The 27,890-nt window shown below is 41.7% G+C and overlaps 1 protein-coding gene across 1 annotated transcript; it reads right to left on the reverse strand.

Annotated features, from left to right (window-relative positions):
• Positions 1-24,763: 24,763 nt before the first annotated feature.
• On the reverse strand, positions 24,764-26,651 carry LOC107764438 (geraniol 8-hydroxylase-like). The gene is made up of 2 exons (XM_075220854.1): positions 25,776-26,651; positions 24,764-25,436 (listed from the first exon to the last, which is right to left on the reverse strand). Exons 1-2 carry the CDS (start codon positions 26,649-26,651, stop codon positions 24,813-24,815), a joined length of 1,500 nt encoding a protein of 499 aa, XP_075076955.1. The 3' UTR covers positions 24,764-24,812.
• Positions 26,652-27,890: the final 1,239 nt, after the last annotated feature.

The following is a 27,890-nucleotide window of genomic DNA, read 5'->3' on the forward strand; positions in this document are numbered from 1 at the left end:
CTAAGGTCACGGTCTTGGCATGGCAATCCAAGATAGCATGGTACGGGGACAACTAGTCCATCCCCAATATAACATCAAAGTCGACCATGTCCAAAAGCAACAAATCAACACGGGTCTCAAGACACCCAAACACTACGATACAAGAATGATGAACTTGGTCGACCACAATAGAATCACCCACCGGTGTTGACACATAAACAGGAATACTCAACGAGTCACTAGGCATAACCAAATAGGGTGCAAAATAGGACGACACATATGAATACGTAGATCCGGGATCAAATAGCACAGAAGCATCCCTATCACAGACCAGAATAGTACCTGTAATCACAGCATCTGATGACTCAGCCTCTGGCCTGGCTGGAAAAGCATAACAACGGGGCTGGGCCCCACCTCCCTGAATCATATCCCTGGGACGATCTGCTGCTGGTTGACCCCTACCTCTAGCGGTCGGAGCTCCACCTCTAAGACCTCTACCTCCACCTTTATGTCCTCTACCCCCGTCTCTAGCTGGCTGGGCAGGCTGTGGGGCAACTGGTGCCTGGATCATCGAGCGAGGACCCTGCTGCTGCGAGCTGCTGGAAGCTCGAGGGCAATATCTGGCAATGTGACTCACATCGCCGCAAGTATAACAAGCCCTCGGCTGCTGAGAATAACGAAGTAGTGGTGCACTGATAGGTGCTGATGGTGAACTGAAGAGCTGCTGGTCAGAATACTACGGCTGAGAACCACGACCACCTGGTGTACCATGAGAAGCCTGGAGAGCTGACTGAAAGGGCCTCGAAGGATGGCCTCTACCATAAGAATCCCTACCTCCAGACGAGGTACCACTGAATCTACCAGAATGACGGGGCCTCTTATCAGACCCATGACCACCTCCCTGAGCAAGTGCCATCTCTATCCGGCGGGCACCATCTGCCGCCTCCTAAAATGAAATCTCACTACCGGCACTCATGGCCATCTGAACACGGATCGGCTGGGCCAACCCATCAATAAACCTCCGCACCCTCTCTCTATCGGTGGGGAGTATCACAATGGCATGACGAGCAAGATCAATGAACCGGGTCTCATACTGGGTGACCGTCATAGGACCCTGCTGGAGACACTCAAACTGCCTGCGAAGAGCATCTCGCTGAGTAACTGGAAGAAACTTCCCCAGAAATAACTCTGAAAACTGATCCCAGGTCAATGATGGCGACCCTGCTGGCCTGGCTAAACAGAAATCCCTCTACCAAGTCTTGGCGGATCCTGCCAGGTGAAAAGTGGTGAAATCGACCCCATTGGTCTCTACAATGCCCATAGTCCGTAGAACCTCATGACAACTGAATATGAAATCCTGAGCATCCTCTGAGGGAGTGCCACTATATGTAGTAGTGAAGAGCTTGGTGAAACGATCAAGCCTCCACAAAGCATCCGCGGACATAGCCGCACCATCGCTGGACTGAGCCGCAATACTTGGTTAGGCTGCCACAGCTGGCTGAACTGCTGTAACCTGAGCCTGAGGAGCTACCGGTTCTGGAGTACGAGTATCGGGAGTCTGAACTCCTCCCCCAGCCTGAGATGTGGCTGGAGCTCTGGGAAGCAAACCCGCTCTAGAAATGCCCTCCATAAAGCCTACCAGTCGGACCAAAGTGTCCTAAAGCACTGGAGTGGCTATGGAACCCTCTGGGACCTGAGCTGGGCCCACTGGAACAGCTGGGGCCGGAACCTCCTCCTCAAAATCGACCTGAGGCTCCGTCGCTGGAAATGCTGCTCGGGGCTGAGCCCTGCCCCGGCCTCAGCCTTTGGCACGGCCTCGGCCTCGCCCTCTGCCCCTAATAGGGGCTGCTGCTGGGGGCTCAGGCTGTTGCGCGGTAGAAGAGGAAGCACATGTCCTCGCCATTTGCAAAAGAACAGAGTGGAAAGACAATCAGTACTTGAGAAACAGAATCGCACGACAAGAATGAACAAGGTGAAGTTTTCCTAACTCGGTAGCCTCTACGGGATAAATACAGACGTCTCCGTACTGATCCCTCAGACTCTACTGAGCTTGTTCGTGAGTTGTGAGACCTAAGAAACCTAGGGCTCTGATACCAACTTGTCACGAACCGGATTTCCCATCATCGGGTGTCGTGATGGCGCCTACTATCGGAGCTAGGCAAGCCAAATATTTAAAACACATTTCCTTCTTTCTTTCAACAATATAATAAACGAGACAAAATCTAAGCGGAAGACTTTAAATCTAAAGCAACTGAAAACCAAAAGTGCGGAAGTTTGAACCAAAATGCTACCCAGAGTCTGGTGTCACTAGCTCACGGACTACTACAGAATACTACAATCAATGTCTGAAGGAAAAATACATAATGTTTGTCTGATACAAGATAAACAAACAAAAAATATTGAAAGGGACTTCGGCCTGCGAACGCCATCTAGGCTACCTCGAGAGTCCCTGGACTGAAGATAGCTCCCAGAAGTCCTACTGCTGCGGTCCGTAAGCTGCTCCCTGATCTGTGCACCAAAAATGCACAGAGTGTAGCATCAGCACAACCGACCCCATGTGCTGGTAAGTGCCTGGCCTAACCCCGACGAAGTAGTGACGAGGCTAGACAGTACCTACCACAATTAACCTGTACAGATATATATACAACAAGTGCAAGCAAACAATAACAAGATAATACAAAGTAAAACTAGGAGGGGACATGCTATCGGGGAGTAACAGATAAAAATGAAATATCATATATAAGTGGACGACGTGCCACACGATCCCATAATATCATATATAAGTGGACGGCGTGCCACACGATCCCATAATATCATATATAAGTGGACGGCGTGCCACACGATCCCATAATATCATATATAAGTGGACGGCGTGCCACACGATCCCATAATATCATATATAAGTGGACGACGTGCCACACGATCCCATAATATCATATATAAGTGGACGGCGTGCCACACGATCCCATAATATCATATATAAGTGGACGGCGTGCCACACGATCCCATAATATCATATATAAGTGGACGGCGTGCCACACGATCCCATAATATCATATATAAGTGGACGGCGTGCCACACGATCCCATAATATCATATATAAGTGGACGGCGTGCCACACGATCCCATAATATCATATATAAGTGGACGGCGTGCCACACGATCCCATAATATCATATATAAGTGGACGGCGTGCCACACAATCCCATAATATAGTTCATAATATCTAACTTCATATAGTAGACCCCTTCAAGGGAGAATAACAACTCAATACCTTTAACCCGACAAGGGTACAACTAACAACCCAAGATATCCCGACAAGGAAGAATATATATATATCAGTCTACACATCCCGGCAAGGGAGTATTCACAACACATTCTCCTTTTAAAGCCATTCTTCCTCAACTAACACAATTATATTCGAGCTAACGCTCCAAAAGTACACCAATCACAATTTTACCTCAACCGTTCACATTATATGAAAACTCATCAAATAAACAAGGAACTTGTGTCACATTATTCGAATTAAAAGCAATCAAGACTCACAGTCATGCTAGACTCCGGTGCATAGATAATCGTCACCGTGCCTATACACCGTACTCCACATTAGCACGTAGAAAATATCATCCTAATCCTATTCCCTCAAACCAAAGTTAGAACAAACACTTACCTCGAATGCTCCAAACTCAACTCACGCTTCTAGTATAGCTTTACCTCTTGATTCCACCACCAATCCACTCGAATCTAGTCATAAGTTACTTAATCACATTAATAATTACTAAATGAATCATCCCCAATGCATGAAAAATAGATTTTTCAAGGTTTTTCCCAAAAAGGTCAAAAATACCCCCGGACCCACGTGGTCGAAACTCGAGGTTCGGACCAAAACTCGGTTACCCATTCCCCCATGAATCCCAATATATGATTTGTTTTTAAATCGGACCCCAAATTGAGGTCCAACTTCTCAATTTGTAGAAAACCTAGGTTCTACCCAAAACACCCAATTTTTCCTATGAAAATCTTTGATTTGAAGTTGAAATTATGCTAAAAGATGTTAAGGAATAAAGAAATTAAGTTAGAAATCACTTACCAATCATTTTGGAGAAGAAAAGTTGTTTGGAAAATCGCCTCTTAGGTTTTGGGTTTTTGAAAAGTGGAAAAAATGACTGAAAATCCTGAATTTATATATATGCTGGGGGTTGGCGCGGACCGCGCAGAAATGCACCGCGACTGCATGGTTACCAGTGCTGACCGCGCGGAAATGTACCGCGGCCGCGCCGAGGGAGGGAAGAAGTGGGCTCTCTCTGAACCCACCCAGCGCGGACCGCACTGATTTGGTGCGCGGCCGCGCTGGTCGACCCTCTGAACCCCACCACGCGGACCGCACAGAAAAGCACCGCGGCCGCGTGGCTGCCAACGCGGACCGCGCGGAAATGGCCGCGGCCGCGCTGGGCCTGCAACATCTGAACCTGTATATTTTTTTTTCTAAGTCCAAGACCTCCCGGGCCCCATTCAAAACTCACCCGAACCCTCGGGGCTCCAAACCAAACATGCACACAACCTTAAAAACATCTTACGGACTTACTCGTGCAATCAAATCGCCAAAATAACATCATATACATAGGATCAAGCCTCAAACACATGATTTTCTTTTCTTCAACTTTCATAACTCAAATTCTCCATTTTTAGTCCGAAACACGTCATATGACGTCCGTTTTTAGCCAAACTTTACAGATAGTGCTTAACACATATTTAAGACTTGTACCGGGCGTCGGAACCAAAATACGAGCGCGATACCTATATTTTCTAACTCCTTTTCATTTCAAATTTTCATATCAAATTTCAGAAAAACAATTTCTTTCAAAAATTCATTTCTCGGGCTTGGGACCTTAGAATTTGATTCCAGGCACACGCCCAAGTCCCATATTTTTCTACGGATCCTCCGGGACCGTCGAATCATAGGTCCGGATCCGTTTACCCAAAATATTGACCGATGTCAACATTATGCATATTAATACCAAAATTCATCACATGTTTCACATAATTCACATATTCTAACATAAAAACTTTCCGGCTACGCGCCCGAACTACGTACACCAATCGAGACAACTAAAAGCGAGGTTTTCAAGGCCTCGAAAGCGCGGAACAAGGAAGAACTACGGTGATGACCCTTCGGATCGTCACAAGATTCATGAAATACAAGCCTACAAATCAAGAACTAGAGCTTGAATTTTGAAACTAAACAATTAGGATTTGATGGGTCATTTGAACTCAGATTTGGGAGTTCTTGGTATGTATAGACTTGTGGAGAGACAAGGAATCCGGTGATGTTAATTTTCTGATTTTTCGAGACGTGGGCCCGGGGCTCGGGTTTTGTCAAATTCGTGAATTTTGATATTTTTCGATTGCTTTCGATTGGGTATTGTCTCTTTAGCATAATGCGACATATTCGTTGTGATTTTAGGCAGATTCGTCGCACGAGGAGGGTAATTTGAGAGGCAAGGGCATAGCGAGCTAGACTTTGACCGTCTTGAGGTGAGAAATGATTGTAAATAATGTCTTGAGGGTTTGAAACCCCGGAATTTTACATCGTAACGCTATATTGAGGGGACTTGCACGCCGGATAACGGGCGTGGGGTAGAGCACCGTTGGTTATTGTGACTTGGTTCGTCCCGGGAGATGTTTTTACTGTACTTTCTACTTGAACTAAATTGAGAATCATCCTTACTTGGATTTAATTGTTACATTTGGGCTTCTTGCCAATTATTTGAATCCTTCAGGGATTGATATCACTGCTTTCACATATTTTGCATATCATTTGACCTCAGTCCAAGGTATTAAATACTATTTTGCAAACTCAGCCATTTTCTAAGATTTAAAAACTTAAATGATATTTCTAAATGACATTTCGGGTTGAGAACTACTGTTTTACAAATGCCCAAGGGGCTTATGATGATTTCTGGACTGAGCATGGATCGGGTTGCGCGCCGCAACAGTGTTATATTGATATTAAGGCCAAGAGCCTGGTTGATTACATTGATATTGAGGCCGAGAGCCTGGGTGATTATACTGAGATTGATATGAGGCCGAGGGCCTAAATTTGATGCCACGAGATGGTTTGATATTGCGCTTGGGCTGTAGGAGCCCCTCCGGAGTCTGCACACACCCTAGTGAGCGCCGTCGATGATCAATAAATGAATAGCTCGGGCTGCACGCCGCAGTGGGTACTAGAGTGTACCATTATATGCATTGCATTTCACTCATGCATTTGTTTTTATCTGTTATACCTGTCTCAGTATTTGGTACTCTGACTTAATTGACTTGTTGTTTCACTATTTGTTGTTCTAAACTGCCAGTTATAGTTTACTTTGTATTTTTCCATGATTTCTTATTCTCAGCCTTATTTATGTTTATTACTCACTAGGTCGGATTACTCGCATTACTCCCTGCACCTTGCGTGCAGATTCAGGTACACCATAGGCTAAGTGAGGAATTGTTTAGCTGAGCAGGCAGTATCCGGGAGTATTGAGGTAGCTGCATGGCTTTTGCAGCCTTGATCTCTCCCCTCTATCGCTATCTTTTATTCCGTATTTTTCATAGACAGACTTGTAATAGGTGGATATTCTGTATTAGAGGCTCATATTCGTGATACCGGATTCTGTTGGGCTATGGTGTGGTATTTTAATTGAACTTCCGCAGATTTTATTATTAATTATACACTTGAATGAAATGACTTAGTAAATTCTCTGTGATATTTATCTATAATCTGAATAAGAATTTGGGATAATGTTGTTGAATGGTCGGGTTTGCCTAGCAGTGTGTTGGGCGCCATCATGACCGGGGTTGGGGTCGTGACGTCCAACCTTTTTTTTCAATAGAGAAATATGAAATACAGGGTATACCTTAGGGGTAGGAGGTAGTTCTAGTTTGTAAGCAACTTGCCCCACTTTGGCAATGACTTTGTATGGCCCATAGAACTTGGAGCTGAGTTTGAGGTTTCTTCTGAGAGCTAAGGATGTTTGTCTATAAGGCTGGAGCTTTAGAAAAACCATGTCGCCCGCCTGAAATTCCATTTTAGTTCTTCTTTGATCTGCATATAACTTCATCCCTCTTGAGCCTTTATCAAATTATCCTACAACAGTTGTTGAACCTGTTGTCTTCTCATAATAACATCACTAGTAGCTTGGACAGTAGTATCTAACAATGGCCCAACTGATAACTGTGGTAGAGTAAAGCCATACAAGACTTCAAAGGGAGTGCATCCTAAGCTGGTGTGAAAATTTATATTGTACCACCACTCAACTAGGGGTAACCATTGCTTCCATTGTACTGGCCTATGAGAAGTCATGCACCTAAGATAATTCTGAATGCATTTATTTACCCTTTCACTTTGGCCATCACTCTGAGGGTGGTAGGCAGTAGTAAAATGAAGTTGAGTGCCCAGCAACCTAAATAGTGCCTGCCAAAAGTTTCTTAAGAACACCTTTTTCCTATCAGAAACTATAGAGTTAGGTAACCCATGCAGGGTATGCACTTGCTTGAAAAACTTGTTAGCCACATTCACTGCAGTGTAAGGGTGAGCAAGAGTCATAAAATGAGCAAATTTTGACCTCCTATCAACTACCACAAAGATCACTTCCTTGCCCTTAGACTTTGGTAGTCCTTCAATAAAATCCATGGTGATTTGTTTCCAAACCTGGTCTAGAATGGGTAAAGGTTGCAGTAGGCCAGGTAAGGAACATTTTCTCCTTTGTTTTTTTGGAACACATCACAAGCATATACATGGTCAATCACCATCTGTTTCATACTAGGCTAATAGAACAATTGTGAAAGCCTTTTTAGAGTGCCAAGGTGGCCTGAAGGCCCTCCAATTGGTGAATCGTGAAAGGTTATCAATAATTGTTGTCTGAGTGGATCATGATCCCCTATGTAAATCTTACCTTTCTTTCTCAATACTCCAGCTATGTAATGGTATATATGAGGTCCTTGAGTAGCCACTGTACCTCAGAGATTAAGATAGATGTATGGGTATCCCCTTCGTAGCTATTACTGACTTCTTGTATCCAAGTAGGAATTGTTACACTAATGGCCATGAACTCAGCTGTATTAGACAAGGTTTCACCTTATTGACCCTCAATTGCCTGGAGAGTGCATCAACAACTCTATTTTCTGCCCCTTTCTTATACTAAACTTCATAATCAAGTCCTAGTAGTTTAGTTAACCCTTTCTATTGAATGGCAGTGGTCACTCTTTGTTCCAGTAGGAATTTGAGCCTATGATGATCAGTTCTCACTATAAAATGTTTATTTTGCAAGTAGTGCCTCCATTTTTCTACTGAATTTAAGAGAGCCATATATTCTTTCTCATAAATAGACCTTCCTCTATGTCTAGGAGCAAGTACTTTACTCAACTAAGCAATGGGTTTCCCCCTTTGTAATAACACAACACCTATACCATTCTATCTAGCATCAGTCTCCACTATAAAGTCTTGCGAATAATCAGTTAAACACAAGACTGGGGTTTTGATCATGGCTTGTTTCAGAGTTTCAAAGGTAGTTGTAGCTTCCTCATTCCACTTGAAGGCTTCCTTCTTAAGAAAATCAGTCAAGGGTTTAGTAATAACTCCATAATTGAGCACATATTTTCTGTAATAGCTTGTTAATCCCAGAAAGCCTCTCAAACCTGTCAAGGTAGTAGGAGTGGGCCAATCTACTATAGCCTTGACCTTCTTAGAGTCAGTAGATACCCTTTCCTTAGAGATCACATGCCCCAAGTACTCCACCTTTGATTGTCCAAAAGAACACTTAAATTTCTTTGCATACAAGGTCTAAGCTCTCAGGATTTTTAACACTACCTCCAGATGTGTCAAGTGTTCAGGTAGAGATTTACTATAGATGAGGATGTCATCAAAGAATACCAACACAAATTTTCTGTGTATAGGCTGAAAAACTTGGTTCATCAATGCTTGAAATGTAGCTAGAGCATTTGTTAGCCCAAATGGCATCACCTTGAATTTATAGTGTCCCAAATGAGTCCTAAAAGCAGTTTTGTAAATGTCTTCACTCTTCATCCTGATTTGGTGGTACCCAGACCTAAGGTCAATTTTTGAGAAAATAACTGACCTAAATAACTCATCTAGCAAGTCATCCACTATTGGAATTGGATACTTATCTTTGATGGTTATCTCATTAAGTCCTCTATAATCCACACAAAACCTCCAAGTATCATCTTTCTTCTTTACTAGTAAAGCTGGTGAACAAAAGGATGACTGACTATCTTTAATGATCCCATTAAGCATCATTTCCCTCACTTGTTTCTCTAGTTCTTCTTTTTGAAAGAAATTATACTTGTAGGGCCTCAGGCTGATAGGAGCAGATCTTGGTTTGAGTAGAATTTCATGATCTTGGTCCCTTATAGGCGGTAGGATTTAGGCTTACCAAACACATCCTGATAGGTGATCAATACTGTATGGATGGAGGAATCAATGGGCTCCTCCTCTTTTGCTGCTACTGCTTGCACCAAGAATAAGTGTGCCATGAGAGTTTGGCCCTTCTTTATTAGTTTTCCCATAGTGCTTCCACTGGTCCATCCTAATTGCCCCTGTTGGTGATGCCTTATAACACCACCTTATTGCCTTTTTTTCCAATGGTCACACAATACTTCTCATGGTCAAATTTGGTTGGATTGAACTTCTTCATCCAATCATTGCCAATGACTATGTCACAACCTCCTAACTGTAGTATTCTCAAGTTTTCTTCAAATAATTTTTCACCCATCTTCCAGCTGAACTTGGGACAAACAGAGTTGGTATACATGTAATTGCCATCAGCCACTATTACTCTTAAGGTATTAGAAAACAGTGGTGTGTAGCCACTCTCCTTGACAGTAATCTCGTTAATGAAGTTGTGAGTGCTACCTGAATCCACCAAGATAGTTAGCTCCTTTCTTCTAAACACTCCTCTGACTAGTATGGTATTGACTCCCATATTAGTATCAGACAAGGTATTAAAGCAAATAACCTCCTGCATTTCTAGTCCCATGTCTAATTCAATCTCTATCTCAGGTAGGGGTTCTTCTTGTATAGTAGCTACTTCCTCCACTTCTCCAGTCAAACATTGTAGTTGTTTGAATTGGCACTTGTGACCAGAACCAAACTTTTCTCCATATCCGAAGTATAGTTGGTTGGCCTTTCTGTACTCATATACCTCTGGAGTCAGTCTCAAGGGACTTTGTTTGGATGGAGCAGTTGCAGTTAGTCTTTGCACAACTGTTGGAGCTGAAGCTTTAACAATAGTGGTCAATCTTGCCACTGGCTGGTTCTTCTTCAAGGCAGCCTCAATAGCCTTCTCTTACATTGTAGTATGCTTAATGGCTCAACTCAAGGTTTTATGTTTGAATAACTTCACTAAATACTTGATTTCATCCTTCAAGCCTCCTACAAAGCTAGAAAGAAATGTGCCTCATTTAGTGCAGGGTTCCTCATTATCATTTGAGCGGTCATCAAACTTTACCAGATAATCTTCCACATTGCTTGTTTGTTGTAGTCGACTAAATTCTTCCACTATATCCTCCATTAGCACTTCCCCAAACCAATTGCATACCTTCTCCTTCAACTCATCCCATGTAATCACTCCCCTGCTTAGTATCGGGGAATTATACCATAACTTAGTATTGCCATTCATATAGAAACACAACCCCTTCTACTTTAAGATCATCAGCTACCTTATACAGATTGACGAATCTATCACATTTTTGAATCTATACCTTAGGTTAGTACCATCAAAGCTTGGTAATTCCCATTTTGGATTAGGAATTTGCCTTTGTTGTGGTCTAGCTGCTCTATTCTCAGCCGGTAAGGGAAGTAGTCCAATTCCAACTCCGGGAATTTGCTCAGGTGGCCTAGGTTGCCTATAATCCATGATATTTAACCTTTCAAAAAGTTGTTCCAAGGTTCCTTGAGTTCCGGCTTGGGTGTCTTTCAAAGCTTGTTGTTCCTCTTTCAGCTCAGCCAATAGCTTGTCATGATGGGTTAATTTTTTATCCATAACTTTCATGGGAGTTCCTTCAACCATTAGTATCTCTGATTTGGCGGGAAATCGACAAGGCTCTGATACCAATTGTCAAGCTCTAAGCTCGACTCAAGCCAAACCATAATTATAAAATATTCAAATAACAAGTAATTTTTGGGACAATTTTCGATTTATTGACTAAGTGAAACTATTACAACTAAAATTGAAGAAAATGAAATGATAAGAAACACTAATTGATGAACACCATTATTGATGAGCTCAAGTCTGCAACAGAAAGAAGAGCAGATATAGGTGAGAAGAGAATTTGGATTGAAGGGAGAGAAATCAGAAGAGAGAGAAGAATTTAGTTTCCAGAGGTTTGTTGGTTTCTCCTCCCTCCAGTCGTTATTTGTTTCCTTTGGAATTAATCTGAGCCGTTGATCTATACCTGTTGAACAAATCTCAACCTTCCAACCTTTCTGTGTTTTGTAAAGAGGTCCTTCTGCATTTTATAATTGAACTCTATCCCATTTTTAATTGTAACGACTCTATAGACCATGACATAAAATTGAGCAACTTTACTTTTCGTTAAACTTTTAGACTAATCTTATCTCCCGCCCTCTACCCCACGTTAAACTTTTGGTCTAATCTTATATGTCCCCTCCCCCAATTTTATAAAAAAGTTTCATTTTCAAACTTTTGGTGTTATATTACTCCTTTCAAATAAGCGCTTTGAAGCTAGCTAATTCAGCCAGCAAGCCATAAAGGAAAGGAAAAAATTAGTAAAGGTATCATGCTTCAATTAGAAGATAATTTTAAACCTTAATGTAAAGTATGAGATGAGTTGGTAACAACAAAGCCATAAATATACCAAATGTCGTCTAACGATAACATTAAGCAATTTCAAAGAGGATAAGGGAAAATTTAAATTTTTTCAATAAAACAAATTATTTCTTATATTCGGATTTGATCTTAATTTTCTTAATTATATTTTTTACAGCTTTCAAAAATTAAAATTAATTAACTACTCAAAATGTAAGTTTTAATGTGATATTTTTTGCAAACTAACTTTTCAAATAATACTATGTTTGCGAATGGCGCTATTGCCAAAGTATTTTGTGAATGGCTTTGTTAAAATAAACTTTGAAAACAAAAAGAATGCAGGCTAACGAAGCTTTGACCTGAGGGTTAACAAGTCAAGCTATACTTGATTCATATCAAGAGATCTCAAAATCAATAATGTTTATATCTTCCTAGTTCCTAGAATTTCATGATTAAAAAAATAAAGGAGGAAAAAATAATAATTACAAAAAGTGGTACGCTCTTGCAAAGAAGTGATTCATAAAGCTATATTTTTTTCTTCATAAAGCTATATAGAGAAGTGATGGTTGCCGCCTTAAGGGTTGTTTGGTTGGAAACAAGTTATTTCATGATTACTTATTTCGGGATTAGTTATTCCACGCTTTCATAAGGATAAAAAAATACTACAATCCCGGAATAATTAATTTCGGGATTAGTTATACCATGATTTTATCCCAACCAAATATGAGTTAAACTCGTCTCAAATTTAATCGCGGGATTAATTATCCTTTTTTCCTCATACCAAGCGAGCCCTTAACTCAATCCCAGCTGTAGCCCCACAATAAAGACATGCATTGCCCAAAGATCAAATTATTACGAGGCTGACAATAAGGACATTTATGCAAAGATAATGGTTTACCTCGAAAATTGGAAGTAACAATTAAAGATAATTTGTGGTTTTAAAGATATGTGATTTATTTTAATACTAGTGATTATACAAGTAATATTAAGTTTAAGTAATAAGAATTGATGAACCAAACCAGTGTAACTATAACAAGGGGGACCTCGAGCTCGACTTTATTTGTGGCCTCGAGGTCAGCTAAGAGCAGTGGAATATGAACAATAAAGTAAAAGCAATAAAGCTGAAAAATACTTGTAGAGCACGTTAAACCAGAAAAGCAGAGTAGAATATTCTATCGCAATGGATAATGCGTCTTACAAAATGATTGGGGTCCCCTAGGAGAAAATCCCAATATAGTACATTCTTAATTGAGGTAAATAATTCTATTGGTACAGGTGTATAACAACCTAGTACGGACCTGTACCATTCGTACAAATCTTATCCTCTAATTTATGCCCTCATCCACGTGTCCTTGAGAAATTTCTGCTCTTTCTTGAGTGCCCTCGAGAATGGACTGCCCTTGGTGTAGGCCATGCCAGGCCTTCGATCTGCTTCCCCGAGGTGTGCGTCCTTCAACCGGGTCCGACCCCTACTCTGAGTCACCCGGACTCGGACTCATAGCTTAATTCAAGACTTCGAAATTGGGCTCCTTGATTTTGACCGTATACAGATGGTCCCCGCATTTCTTAGAATGAAATGATATGAAACGGTTGGTTCCCGAAGCCCTTATTGATTATATCATCCTCGTAATGCCAACGTTCGAAGTGACCGAACATCCCATGGGCCCACTTCCCCAAAAGTATTGAATGCACGCCAGGGATGGTCGGCCACTAACGCTGCCAAACCATCGCTGCTCCTTTATAAATATGAGGCATTTTCTCTAAGCGAAGAACTTTACCCTTTCTTCTATCTTTTCCCAACTTCATCTCTTTCTTCAATCACTCACTTCTTCCGCCTCTTCAAGCGCCGGAAAATACCAAGCTCTTGCCGGAAGCACCACATCCCTGTGCATCTGCACTCTTTAGCTTACAACCATAGCTAAAACTTCCAAGACGGTCCCCAAAAAGGACAACACATCATCTTCCTCTGCCTCCCAACCGGCCACAATGGTGGTGTCTCCAACACTTGAGGAAATCACCCCTGGTGATTGCATCATCAAGAAGGACTTTGGTATTGACAATCCTCCCAATGTCAAAGGCCGATGCGAGCACGTCTCCTAATACGTTAGCTTGATAACGGAGCAACTCACTGATTAAGTAAAGAAGGATTATCGATGGGGAGATGAGGTCGAGGTTCAAATCCCAAGGCCCGATGAAAGCATAACTACCCACAAGGAGGGGTTTTTATGTGTTTACACTTACCCCTTCACATTGAGTCCCCTTGATCCGGTGGTGATAGACTTCTGCAAGATGTACGAAATCACCCTCAGTCAAATCCACCCTTCTTTTTAGTGTATCGTGATCATGATGCAATACTTTTCTGAAAAGGCCGAGGGTTTGGAATTCACCCTTAGCCACCTGGTTCGATTGTATCGGCCCCAGTTATTTCGAGGGCTCATCAAGCTGCAACACCGAACAACGAAGTCCTTCTTCACCAACACCGATGAACCCAAAGACTGGGGTTGGATGAGCCGGTTCGTTAGAGTAAGAACTTCAGACATCATCCATGAGGAAAAAATGTCATTCCTGGAGAAGTGGAATTTTAATCGTAAGTGGAGTTCGTATTTATTGTATACATTCCTATTCTTTCATGTTCCATAATGTCCCTATCTTTCTTTTGGCAGCCACAGCTTGAGCGCCCAACCTCGAGGATTAGGTCAGAAAGTTAGCTTCCACTTCCTCATACAACAAGCACAAGTGGCACGAATTAGCAAAGGGCCAGTGGGAGGCCAAGAACCACGGTAGGTGTCTTTCAACAGTTTCAAATGCTCTTCATATATTGGCAACATTTTATTTACGCCTACTTGTGCAGGCCTCGGAAATTAGTCTGAAATAAGGCCGGCTCCGATTGAGGAAAAATCCAAGCCTTCAAATCTAAAGTCCGAGAAGGACAATAAAAGGAAAAGGGTTTCGAAGCCCGATGATCCTCAAAACAAGAGACCCTCCGCTCAAAAGTTGAGGAAAAGATTTGCTCAAACGGGTGCAGATTTGGCCCATGACTCCCCAGATGCTGAAGATTTAGCATTTGTGACTCGGACCAAGAAGCCAGTCGAGGCCGCCAAGTCTTCCGAACCCGAAACCTCATTCCGTGGTGAGGATGCCCTGAAAGAAGGAACGGGCCAGGCCCCTATGTCCCCGGAGGTTGAGATTGTCCCTCCATCTTCAGCAACTATATTGGAAGGGGTAGACGTTGAGTCCCCTAATGCTAATAAGAATGCCCCGAGTGAGGAGCTCGGGGCCACAACAATAGGTCATTCCCTTTCTTTGCCGACTTACTCCGAGAGGGCAATTGATAAAGCCAATGCTCTACCCAAGCCCGATCCGAGCAAAGTCATCGAGGATGATCTTTTCCAGAGTTGCTACGTTGGGATTGAGGATGCCGATGACCTGAATGATGCGTCAGCTACCTTTGAAGAGGCTCAACAACTCCTTTCCTGGGTAATTACTTACTTTTAGCTTTATAATTTTTTCTTTATTTTCTTTCGACTGACATGTCTCCATTTCATGTATAGAACCGTTGCAAAGTTTAGAGTCGAACTGAGCCAATGTGAGGCCGAGTTTAAGAAAGTTTCGGGCGGAGAGAAGGCCTTGAGGATCCTCCGTAGCCAGAAGGAAGATGAGCTTAAGGATCTCCGAATCGCGTTGGCCAAAGCTCAAAAAAGCGAGTCTGAGCTAGACGAGTAGGTAACTGTGATTAACAGAGTTTGGCCATCTTGGCCTTACTTCGAAGGCTAATACTTCGGTATCTCAGTTGCAGTAAAAGATGAATATGATTGGGTAGCTCCGGGGTGAGGTAGAACAAGTTCGGGCTAATTGTCATAGTGGAAGAAGAACATGGATCAACTCGCTGCTGACAAGGAAGTTATTGCAGCCCAACTAGCCTCGTCTGAAGCTCAGCTCTGAGGCGTTGAAGCGAAGGGTCTGGCTCAGGCCAGAATAATCGAGGGCTTGGAGGCCGAGCTGGCTAAAACCAGGGCCGAAACTACACAGGCTATGGCTGAAGCTATTCATGCTAAGGTCAAATCTGAGAAGATGAAGGCTGCGGCAGATAAATCCATAGCTATATACATGACAAAAGCCGTGACCGTTCAACCTGAGTTGAGGGAGGCCTCCGATCGGGAGAGACAGAGCAATGAATTAGTTAAGTGCCAAGATCCTAGGGAGACTCTCAAGGAAATCCATGCCCAAGGGTTCAACCTCGCCGGGGAGATAGCAGAAGCAAAGGCGCAGGAAACCAATGCTAGGTTTCTTGTCTCTTACGATGACGAGGATGTGGTGAGAGTGGCTTTGGGACGAGAAAGGTGAAGAAGATGTTCCCGAAGGGGAAGAGGCTCCAGAAGATGAAGCCGACACCCCCGCGAATATGGCCTCGAAAATAGATTAGGCTCCTTTTTTTTGTGTAAGAGCCCCTTGTGGGAGTTGTAATATGTTTTGTAAATTTCCTTAATGAACATAAAGTATCTTTTGCTCTCTCCTTGATTTGTGTCGACTTTTGTCTCTGTTTATGAAAAATTCCGATGATTCAAATACTAAGCTTGAGTATAGGTCTAAACTCGTAGTAAACGAGTAGGATTTCATTGCTCAAGATCGTAACCCTTAAGGTTTTAGATGATCCTTGAGTTAAACTTCAAATTACTTTTGATGTGAGCTCAGAACGATGGGCCCTTAGGCTCTTTTAAAGATGGCCCTTAGGCTCTTTAAATTTGACCGTTTCGGCCTCTAAAATGGATGTATAATATTTCCCTCATTTCGGCTAAAAGACTTAGTGAAATTTTAGTTATGCCTTAGCATGTATTTTTGCACCCGTTGGGTTTTTCAAGGGTTCCACGTATCAGAACCTTATTTGTGACTTGTTTGCGTAATAATAATCGGATACCCCTTGAGGTTTTTCCGAAGGCTGATGTTATCGAAGCCTTTGGATTATTCGAGGGATGAATTTATCGAAGCCCTTGAATATGTCGGAGTCTGAATTTATCGAAACCCTTTATATTTTGCTTTTGCTATGGGTAGCCTAATTTAATCGGTTTTTAATGTTAGAAGGCCTTTAATTTATGGAAGAAGTTGGATGTCTCTAAGCCGTATTATTTTGGCCGTAGCCTTTGTATGACCGTAGTATTTAATATGGTTGTAGCCTTCATGTATGTCACTTGAACCTTTTTCCCAATAACTTTTCGAACTTGTCCAAAAAGTTAGTCCCCGAGTATATTGGCTTTGGCCTTTGTTTCGAGGGGGTAAAACCTTGAGGTCTTATGAGTCCGAGTTTTCAATGACTCGGATATACTGACTGTCGATGACAGTCCACGAGTATTCGGGGGTGCTTTTATGCTTTGGCTCTTCATTTGTTTCCTGTAGGATTATAAGTGTAGAGCTCGTATAATAGTAGACTTCTTTGAGACACAAGGTGTTTTTGATATTAATAGAATGCTTCTTCGAATAATTGATACATGCGTACATGCTCTGCCGTCAGGGCTCGACTATTCTATATGGACACAATTCATCTGGCCGTTTGTCCCGTTACAAAGTTTTCCTATCGAGGCCTTCTTAGGCGTGAAATATCTTTCTCAAAAAACATAACCTCCGAGGGTGATGCCCCCCCAGTATTCGAGTTTGATTAAAAAGAAGCTTGAATACTTGTTGAATGTTCCTTAGGTAGTATATAGGTGTTGCCTCGTTAAAACCTTGCCAGTAAAGCCCATTTGAGACGTCTATGAAAAAAAGAGTGCAACGCATGCTTTCAAACCCAAGGCCTTCGAGCTGAAAGATGCCTCGATATCTCCAATCGAACATCTGCAAGGAGTTAGTTTTAAATACAAATGGAAAAGGGGAAAAGGTCATACCTCAGCAGTAATATCACTTTAGCATCGATACATTCCAATTGTTTGGTAGTTGCTCGCCTTCCATTGTGCTAAGTTTGTAGGATCCTTTCCCTACGATTCCGAGGACACGGTACAGTACTTCCCAATTGGGACCTAGCTTCCCTTCGTTTAGGTCTCGAGTGTTGAGAGTGACTTTCCTTAGAAATAAGTCCCCGACTCTAAAATATCGAAGGTTCGTCCTCCTATTTTAATACATTTCGATCCTTTGTTTTTACGCGGCCATTCGAATCAATGCAGCCTCACGTTTTTCATCAATTAGTTCGAGAGAAGTGTTCATAGCTTCGTGATTTGATTCCTTGGTGGCATGCTGAAACCTGACTCTAGGTTCCCTGACTTCAACTGGGATCAATGCTTCGAATCTGTATACCAAAGAAAATGGGGTCTTCCCCGTGCTCGACTTTGAAGTTGTTCGATATGCCCATTGCACCTCGGGCAACACTTCTCTCCATTTCCCCTTCGCATCATCTAACCTTTTCTTTAAGTTTTGAATTATGGTTTTGTTTGTAGACTCTGCCTGACCATTTGCGCTTGGGTGGTAAGGCGCCGATAGGATCCTTTTGATTTTATGGTCCTCGAGGAATTTTGTTACTTTGCTGTTGATGAACAGTTCCCATTATCACATGCTATTTTGGCAGGTATCCCGGACTGACATATGATGTGGTCCCATATGAAGTCGATGACTTTTTTTTTTCTCTTATCTTCTCGAAGGCCTACGCTTCAACCCACTTTGAGAAGTAGCCAGTCATAAACAAAATAAATTTAGCTTTACCTGGCGCTGTTTGTAGGGGGCCGACGATGTTCATCCCCCATTTCATGAATGGCCACGGGGATAGGACCCAATAGAGTTGTTCACCGGGTTTATGGATCATCGGCGCAAAGTTTTGGCATTTATCATACTTTCTGACAAACTCCTTGGTATCCCTTTCTATGCTGTCCCAATAATACCCCGCTTTGATCACCTTGCGAACTAGAGAGTCTGCACCAGAATGGTTCCTACAAGTACCCTTGTGGATTTTTCATAGTACGTAATCGGTATCCCTGGGTCCCAAGCATACTGCTAGTGGTCCATCGAAGGTTCTTCTGTACAACATTCCATTTTCATTGAGTGAGAATCGAGCTACTTTGGTTCGATATGTTCTCGACTCCTTTGGGTCTGCGAGGAGCTTCCCATGCTTCAAGTAGTCGATGTGCTTATTCCTCCAATCCCATGTTAAACTTGTTGAATTAATCTCTGCATCTTTTTCGACCACCGACTTTGATAGTTGGACGACATTCCCCAGGATGATATCATCTTCTTCAACTGATGATCCCAAGTTTGCAAGTGCATCAACCTCGCTATTCTTTTCTCGAGGTACATGATCTAGCGTCCTCTCCTTGAAGTGGTGCAATGTCACTTGAAGTTTGTCCAAGTACCTCTGCATTCAGTCGTCTCGAACTTCGAAGCTCCTGTTTACTTGACTTACTACCAAAAGAGAGTCACATTTTGCCTCGATGACCTTTGACCCAAGGACTTTGGCTAGTTCAAGACCTGCAATCATGACCTCATACTCGGCCTCATTATTAGTCAATTTAGGAATTTTGATAGATTGCCTGATGACACCTCCCCGTAGGTGGTTTTAAAACAATGCCGAGCCCGAACCCTTTCATATTCGAGGCACCTTCAGTGAAGAGGGTACATACCCCCGATGACGTACCCGTTTTTAGTAAAAATTACTTTTCTACTTCGGGTACGAGGGCAGGCGCGAAATCAGCCACGAAGTCTGCCAAAATTTGAGACTTGATAGCCGTTCGAGGCCGATATTCAATATCATATCCTCCAAGTTTGATGGTCCATTTGGCCAATCTGCACGATAATTCGGGCTTATGCAAGACATTTCGAAGTAGGTATGTAGTTACCACACATATATGATGGCATTGAAAGTATGGTTTTAATTTCCTAGATGCGCTTATTAATGCAAGGGCTAACTTTTCCAAATGGGGGTACCTGATTTCAGCATCTCCTAGGGCCCGACTCACATAATAGGCAAGAAGTTGTGTACCTTGCTCCTTTCAGACCAACACGCCACTTACCGCTACTTCGGACACGGCTAGGTACAAGTAGAGTGTTTCATCCTCCTTCGGAGTATAGAGTAGGGGCGGGCTCGAGAGATACTGTTTTAATTTTTCCAAGGCTTGCTATCATTTTGGAGTCCATACGAAGTTGTTCTTCTTCTTGAGTAGGGAAAAGAAATAATGGCTCTGATCTGATGACCTCGAGATAAATCGTCCTACGACAGCTATCCTCCCGGTCAGCCATTGTACTACTTTCACATTGTTCACCACAGTGATATCCTCGATAGCTTTGATTTTATCGCGGTTGATCTCAATCCCCCTGTTCGATACCATGAAGCCCAAGAACTTACCTGAGCCGACTTCAAAAGTGCATTTGTCGGGGTTGAGCTTTATGTTGTACTTTCTTAGGATATCGAACGTCACCTACAAATAGGTCAAATGGTCCTCTGCGCGTAGGGACTTAACTAGCATGTCATCAATATAAACTTCCATAGACTTACCTATCTGATGCTCGAACATCTTATTAACTAAGCGTCGATATGTGGCTCCTGCATTTTTAGCCCGAAAGGCATTACATTATAGCAATATGTACTATACTTCATGATGAATGAAGTCTTTTCCTGGTCCTCCGGGTTCATTTGAATCTAATTATACCCAGAGTAGGCATCAAGAAAAGTAAGGATCTCGTGGCCAGCCGTAACATCGATCAATCTATCGATGTTGGGCAGTGGGAAAGATTCTTTGGTGCATGCTTTGTTCAAATCCTTGTAGTCTATACATATTCTAAGTTTGTTTCCCTTTTTAGGGACTACTACTACGTTAGCTAGCCATTCGAGATATTTTACTTCCCTAATGGATCCTATCTTGAGAAGTTTGGTTACCTCTTCTTCGATGAATACATTCTTTACCTCAGACTGAGGTCTCCTCTTTTGCTTCACCGGTTTAAATCTAGGATCGACACTTAGTCGATGGGTAGTTATCTCTGGTGGGATTCCTGTCATGTCTAAGTGGGACCAGGAAAAACAATCAATATTATCGATAAGAAATTGAATGAGTTTTTTCCTAAGTTCGGGGTTTAACCCTGTCCCCAGGTATACCTTTTGTTCTGGGAGATTCTCGACCAATATGGCCTGCTCGAGTTCCTTGATTGTGGACTTCATCGCATCCGACTCTTTGTGGGCAATGAAGTCTCGGGGGGTGAGGAAATCTTCTTCTGCATCCTCAACAACCTGTTCATCGGACACTTGTCCCTCGGGCTCAACCAAGGACACAAGTTGTGATTGCTATATGGCCACCTGTTCATCCTTCGACTTTTTCGATGTGGATGGTGCCTGTACCGGTGCCAAGTCGCGTACTACAAACATCTCCTTAGCTGCATGCTGCTCTCCAAACACTGTTTTCACGCCATCCTTTGTTTGGAACTTCATCATCTGATGGAGGGTTGATGGCACCGCCCTCATGCTATGGATCCACGGCCTTCCAAGCAAAGCATTATACCTCATGTCACATTCGATGACATGAAATTTGGTGTCTTGTATGATTCCGGGTACGTTAACTGGAAGGATGATTTCTCCATTTGTTGTTTCACTTGCCATGTTAAAGCCATTCAAAACTCGAGATGACAGCATGATTTGATTGAGCAACTTGAGCTACTCCACGACCCTTGACCGGATTATATTTGCCAAACTACCTGGATCCACGAGAACACGTTTAACTTGAACTTTATTTAAAAGGATAGAAATTACCAGTGCATCATTGTGAGGCTGAGATAAGGCCTCGATGTGTTCCTCGCTAAATGTGAGGGTGTCCTCGAACATGTAATCCCAAGTCCGTTTTTTCCTTTTGATGGATACTTTGGTACGCTTGAATATAGGTCCTTGTGGGATGTTGACTCCACCGATGATCATGTGACTGACATGTTGAGGTTCTTCAGGTTCATTCTTCCTGCCTGCATCTCTCTCCCTAAAGTGATTCTTAGCTCGATCACTTAGGAATTCTCGAAGGTGGCCCTCATTAACCTAGCCACTTCTTCCCTTAATTACCTGCAATCTTCGGTCTTGTGCCCATGAGTACCGTGATATTTGCACATCAAGTTGGGATTCCTCTGAGAAGGATCGGTCTGTATAGGCTTGGGCCATCTAGTATCTCTACTTTTGCCAATGTCTAAAACGATCCCCGAGGTATCGGCGCTGAAGTTGTACTCCGATAATCTGGGTGCCTCTACCGGTCCCGAGTGCCTGTTAAACCCGATTTGCTCATGAGTCCCTAGGAACTTTGACCTTGATCTACCCTTCGATCATTCTGGGATATGTTACATTTTGATACGTTCCTTCGATCCTCGACGTATGGATGATACCTTTCCTTATTCGATCTTGACCCCCTCTCTGCATTTCCTGACTCCTTTGCTAGTAACCTGCTTGGATAAACTTAGCCCCAGGGGGATCCCAACTGGTCATCCTCGGCCCTAATTTTTGATTTGTACTTGTTATGCACATTTGCGCAAGTCACAACGGGATACTAGACCAAGTTCTACTTCAGCTGCTTCGAAGCTATTGAACTTCATTCATTTAGCCCCTGTGTGAAGGCTTGCATGACCCAATCATCGGAGACTGGTGGTAACTCCATTTGTTCTGATTGGAAACGGGATACAAACTCCCTCAGCTTCTCGTTCTCCCTTTGCTTTACTTTGAATACATCAGACTTCCTTGTTGCAATGTTTATGGCACCTGCATGTGCCTTCACAAATGAGTCTGCCAGCATGGCAAACGAATCAATAGAGTTTGGGGGTAGGTTGTAGTACCAAATCATGACACCTTTAGACGGAGTTTCCCCTAACTTTTTAAGTAAAACAGACTCGATCTCATCGTCTTCTAAATCATTTCCTTTTATGCCACAAGTATATGTGGTGATGTGCTCATTGGGATTAGTGGTTCCGTTGTATTTCAGGATATCTTTCATCCAAAACTTCTTCAGGATGGACTTTGGAACCGCACTCTGGGGGAGTGGTTTTTGCACGAACTTCTTCGAATACAGTCCTTTTAAAATTGGAGGTGCTCCCGGTATCTGGTTGACCCTCGAGTTGTATGTTTAGACTTTTTTGTCATTTTCTTCAATTCTCTTTTCTCCGATCTCTATCCTTTTGGTGAGCTCCTCGAGCATTTTCATAATAGCACGGTCAGTTCCCCAACCATTTTCGACGGGCCTCGTTGGTTCTGGATGCCGATTGTTCACTGATTCGGCTGTGTTGGGGGTGATATTCTGACTCTGAAGTTGAGCAATGCCGACTTGCTGGGCTTGCAGCATTTCAAATATCACCTGGAGGCTGACTCCTCCTTCTTCCATTCCTCATGTTTCCTGGCCTCCGCCCTGGGCTTCCCTGTGTGCATTCCTTATGGGGTCTGTGCCTGTGTCCGTATTTAGAGCGTTGTGAGAACTGATATCATCTGGCTCCACATTAGGCACTCCCCCAGGGTTTACGGGTGGAACACCGACCCCTATACCGCTATTTTCTCCGAGTCTCTTACTGTCATGAGCAGGTGCATTTTGTGTGCTAGACATGTTTAAGCCTAAAATCAAAGAATCTTTGATAAGAAAAAGTGTGAAGAATAACATGTTATCAGAAAACTAGCACTAAAATAATCACTATTATCTTTAGCCCCACGGTGGGCGACAAACTGTTTACCTCGAAAAATGAAAGTAACAATTAAAGATAATTTGTGGTTTTAAAGATATGTGATTTATTTTAATTCTAGTGATTATACAAGTAATATTAAGTTTAAGTAATAAGAATTGATGAACCAAACCAGTGTAACTATAACAAGGGGGACCTCGAGCTCGACTTTATTTGTGGCCTCGAGGTCAGCTAAGAGCAGTGGAATATGAACAATAAAGTAAAAGCAATAAAGCTGAAAAATACTTGTAGAGCACGTTAAACCAGAAAAGCAGAGTAGAATATTCTATCGCAATGGATAATGCGTCTTACAAAATGATTGGGGCCCCCAGGAGAAAACCCCAATATAGTACATTCTTAATTGAGGTAAAGAATTCTATTGGTACAGGTGTATAACAACCTAGTACGGACCTGTACCATTTCGTACAAATCTTATCCTCTAATTTATGCTCTCATCCACATGTCCTTGAGAAATTTCTGCTCTTTCTTGAGTGCCCTCGAGAATGGACTGCCCTCGATGTAGGCCATGCCAGGTCTTCGATCTGCTTCCCCGAGGTGTGCGTCCTTCAACCGGGTCCGACACCTACTCCGAGTCGCCCGGACTCGGACTCATAGCTTAATTTTCGAAATTTGGCTCCTTGATTTTGACTGTATACAATAATTATGAACAATTTTCATTTCTATCTTCACTACAATCCAAGTATCACGCTGCGATCAAGAAAGAATTAACAAGAAATAAATAGAAAATTATACTCTCTTCGTCAATTTTACTTGTCTGCTATACTAAAATACATTTTCATTTTTATTTCTCCATACTAAATCAAGAGAAAGACAAGTGTTTTTTTCTTTTTTTTTACCCTTATATTCATTTCCCAAGATTTTTGGAAATACTATCATTATTTTGGGTAAATTTTTTTTTTTATATATATACTTCATTTTTATTTTTTCTTAAAGCGGGTACAGAGACAAAATAGACAACTAAAAGTGAAAGAAGGTAGTACAAAAAAATGAAATGTTGAAACTCAAAGAAACTTCTGATAGTTCTAAACATATGCTAGCATTCAATCTATGCTCATTGGTCACAAACCAAAATGGTACTCATTAATATCGGACATAACTTGTAATTCTCCCCTTCTTAACTTATAGTACTGAGTAGCAATAAAAATCAAAATGTTGATCCAAGATGCTGAAGTTCGTTATTATTTACTGTAATTTCAAGTTTCTTGTCTCCAGCTTAATATTTTAAACACGTACATATCATCCATATTTTACATAAATATATTGCTCACAATCACAAACTCATTATATTGTTCATATAGGGACAATCCCATTAAGGTAGTACACAGGCAAATAACATATGTAGACTCAAATCAAAGCCTTATTTTCTTCCATACTAGGAATGGCAAGAAGAGGAATAGCCTTCCTCAAAGTAAGTCCAAACTGTTCCTCCATATCCAAATTCTCTGGTGCCATCCCTTTTGGTAACTTCCAACTAAATGGTTGAACAATAGAAGCCAACATCAAGTTAACCATCCTTATAGCAAGTGGCATTCCAGGACAAATTCTCCGGCCGGCGCCGAACGGTATATACTCAAAGTCCCTTCCTTTGTAATCCACACTTGAATTGATGAATCTTTCAGGCAGAAACTCTAGTGGTTTTTCCCAGTATTTTGGATCTCTCTCAATTGCCCATGCATTTACGAGAACTTGGCTGTTCTTGGGCACAATGAAACCAAATATTTCTGCGTCTTCTTGAGCTTTGTGTGGTAAGAGTAATGGAACTGCTGGATGAAGTCTCATGACTTCTTTTACGACTGCTTGAAGGTATGGAAGTTTGTCAATATCTGACTCTTTTACTGGTCTTTCTGTGCCTATTTGTTGAAGAATTTCTTCTCTTACTTTCCGTAACGTTTGAGGATTTCGAAGAAGTTCTGCCATTGCCCATTCTGTTGTTATGGCGGACGTGTCACTTCCAGCAAGGAATAGATCCTGTCATCAGATCACAAAGCCATGACGTTCACATACAAAAACCTGTTAGCTTCATAGAAATCCAGAGTTTAATATTCTCTTCCCTCTTTTAACTCCAACCAAAGTTAAATTAAGATTTTTCTTCCTTCTTCATTAAAATAATTATTTAGATCACGCTTTATTTTTCTTGCTTTAGTGGAACATTAATTAGTCCCTTCACATGCATATATTCACAACTCCAACATCCAACTTTACATAAATTGTCCTTTTCACTTTAATAATGAAAAGAAAATTCACTTAAACATAAAGAAAAATTAAAACGAAAATAGAAAGGAAAAAAGAGAGGAGAAAAACAACTACCAGGATAAGAGGCTTGATAGTTTGGCGATCAAATCCAGACCCTTCTTCTTCACATTGATCAAGTAGTACATCCAAGAAATCACCTGTTTTCTTCATCCCTGACGCTCTATCTTCTACTCTCTTCTCAATTACTTGGTCAAATATCTCATGCAACCTTAAATATGCTGGCTTTATATGACGTTTCACTCCTTGTAAATCAAGCCACCGTATAATCGGGAAATAATCAGACAAGTTAGGTTTCACTGAATCCTCCATAATTCTCCAAACCAAATCCTTAAACTCTTGAGCCGTCTCGAATTCCGGATCAACCAAATCAATAGAGAAAATAGTGCTCGACATTAAATTCAACGTCGTCGCAAAAGCAACACGTCCTATGTCAACAGCTGCCCCATTTTGACACTGCTTTCTCATATGATTCACTAGTTGTGCAACCTTCTCGTGACGTATTTCTTGGAGTGAATCGAGTCTTTGGTTAGTAAACATCTGCGTGCTACATATTCTTCTTCTGTTTCTCCACTTGTCGCCTGTGACCCAAGCTAAGGTGGCTTCTGGATTTGGTTGGGCGGTGATAACATCAGGAACAGTGCGTGCTGATAATGTTTTGTCGTGTTTTTGAAGGATTTCTTTGGCCGTTTCAGGTGAGGAGGCTACTATGGTAATGACTGAACCGAGGTTTAGAGTCATGAGAGAGCCATGGATTTTGGCTAGGTTGGCTAGTGAATGATTAGGTTTTGAGCCTAGCTCTAGCAGAGAACCGATTATGGGGAAACCAGTAGGACCAGGGGGCAGCTTTCTGGATTTAGAATGAAGATATGTTTTAAAGAAGAACCAGCCAAAAAGGGAGATGCACAAGAGAAGGATAGTATGAAGTTCCATTTTTTCTCTCTTCTTTTCTAGTGAATTGATACAAATTAGAGAGCCAGATGTACTTATGTAGAGTTTAAATTAAAGAGGCTCCATATACACTTCTCTTTCCTACATTGGCACGTAATAACTAGGTGGTGAAAGTTAAAGGAAAAGGGTCTGGGAGGGTAGTGTGTATGTAGACCTTTACCCCTATCCTGGGGTAGAGAGGCTGTTTCCAAATAGACCCCCGACATCCTTCCCTCCAAAAACTTCCCACCTTGCTCTTGGGAAGACTCGAACTCACAACCTCTTGGTTGGAAGTGAGCAACTCCTCTTGTCTTAACATTGGCACGTAACTAGGTGGTTAAAATTAAATGAATAAATAATATATGACTGCAACACTTAATTTGGTCCCTTCGTTAGTGATAATTTTTCTGTATTCTGATTCCTGTGATATTTTGGTTATGGAGTTTAAGTCTTTTGTACAAACAATATAAAATATTTACATAATCAGATAATTTATAATTATGGATAATGTATTAATTGGAAATCCGGTAAAAATGATACGTAATTTTGGTTGCGGCAAGATTAATGACAACTTTAAATGCTTTTTACACTGTGGATATGTACAATTTACTGAAATCCTTTGGTTATAAGCACATAAGATCCAAATAAATCATTTTTGCGAGAATATACTAGTAGAGGGATCAGAAACATAATTAAGACACACACACACACACACACACATATATATATATATATATATATATATATATATATATATATATCTTAAAAGAACATAAAATTTTCGTTAAATAATAGTTAGATAATGCAGTCCCATGCACTTCAAAATTTTCTATCGTAGGCGAGCAAATGTTAGCGTAAATTGTAAACTTCATTTTAGGTAAGACGCTGAAGAGCTTCCGTATGTGTTCTTCGCTTTTCTTTTCTAGTGCTGTGGTCAATTTCCTCGATTCATTGTGTGTAATCACAAAGACCGAACGCTTTTGTACATGAATTTTATTGTACTCAATATATCCTATTAATAGGTGAAGTCGTGAAGAACTGTAAATTAAAGAAATCACTTGGGACTAAGGTAATTGCCTATATGCAAGAATGACATCTTGATTTATTAACTAGCTTTATTCTTTGGTAAAAGAAATAATATTCTAGGCTTGTAGATGATTCTAGATAAAGCTCTTATCTTGTAAATATTAAGGACTTGTGTAACGATTAATATTTACACACTAGCCCCCAGGAGACTAGTAT

This window comes from Nicotiana tabacum, chromosome 8, assembly GCF_000715075.1.
Source record: "Nicotiana tabacum cultivar K326 chromosome 8, ASM71507v2, whole genome shotgun sequence".
NCBI lineage: Eukaryota > Viridiplantae > Streptophyta > Magnoliopsida > Solanales > Solanaceae > Nicotiana > Nicotiana tabacum.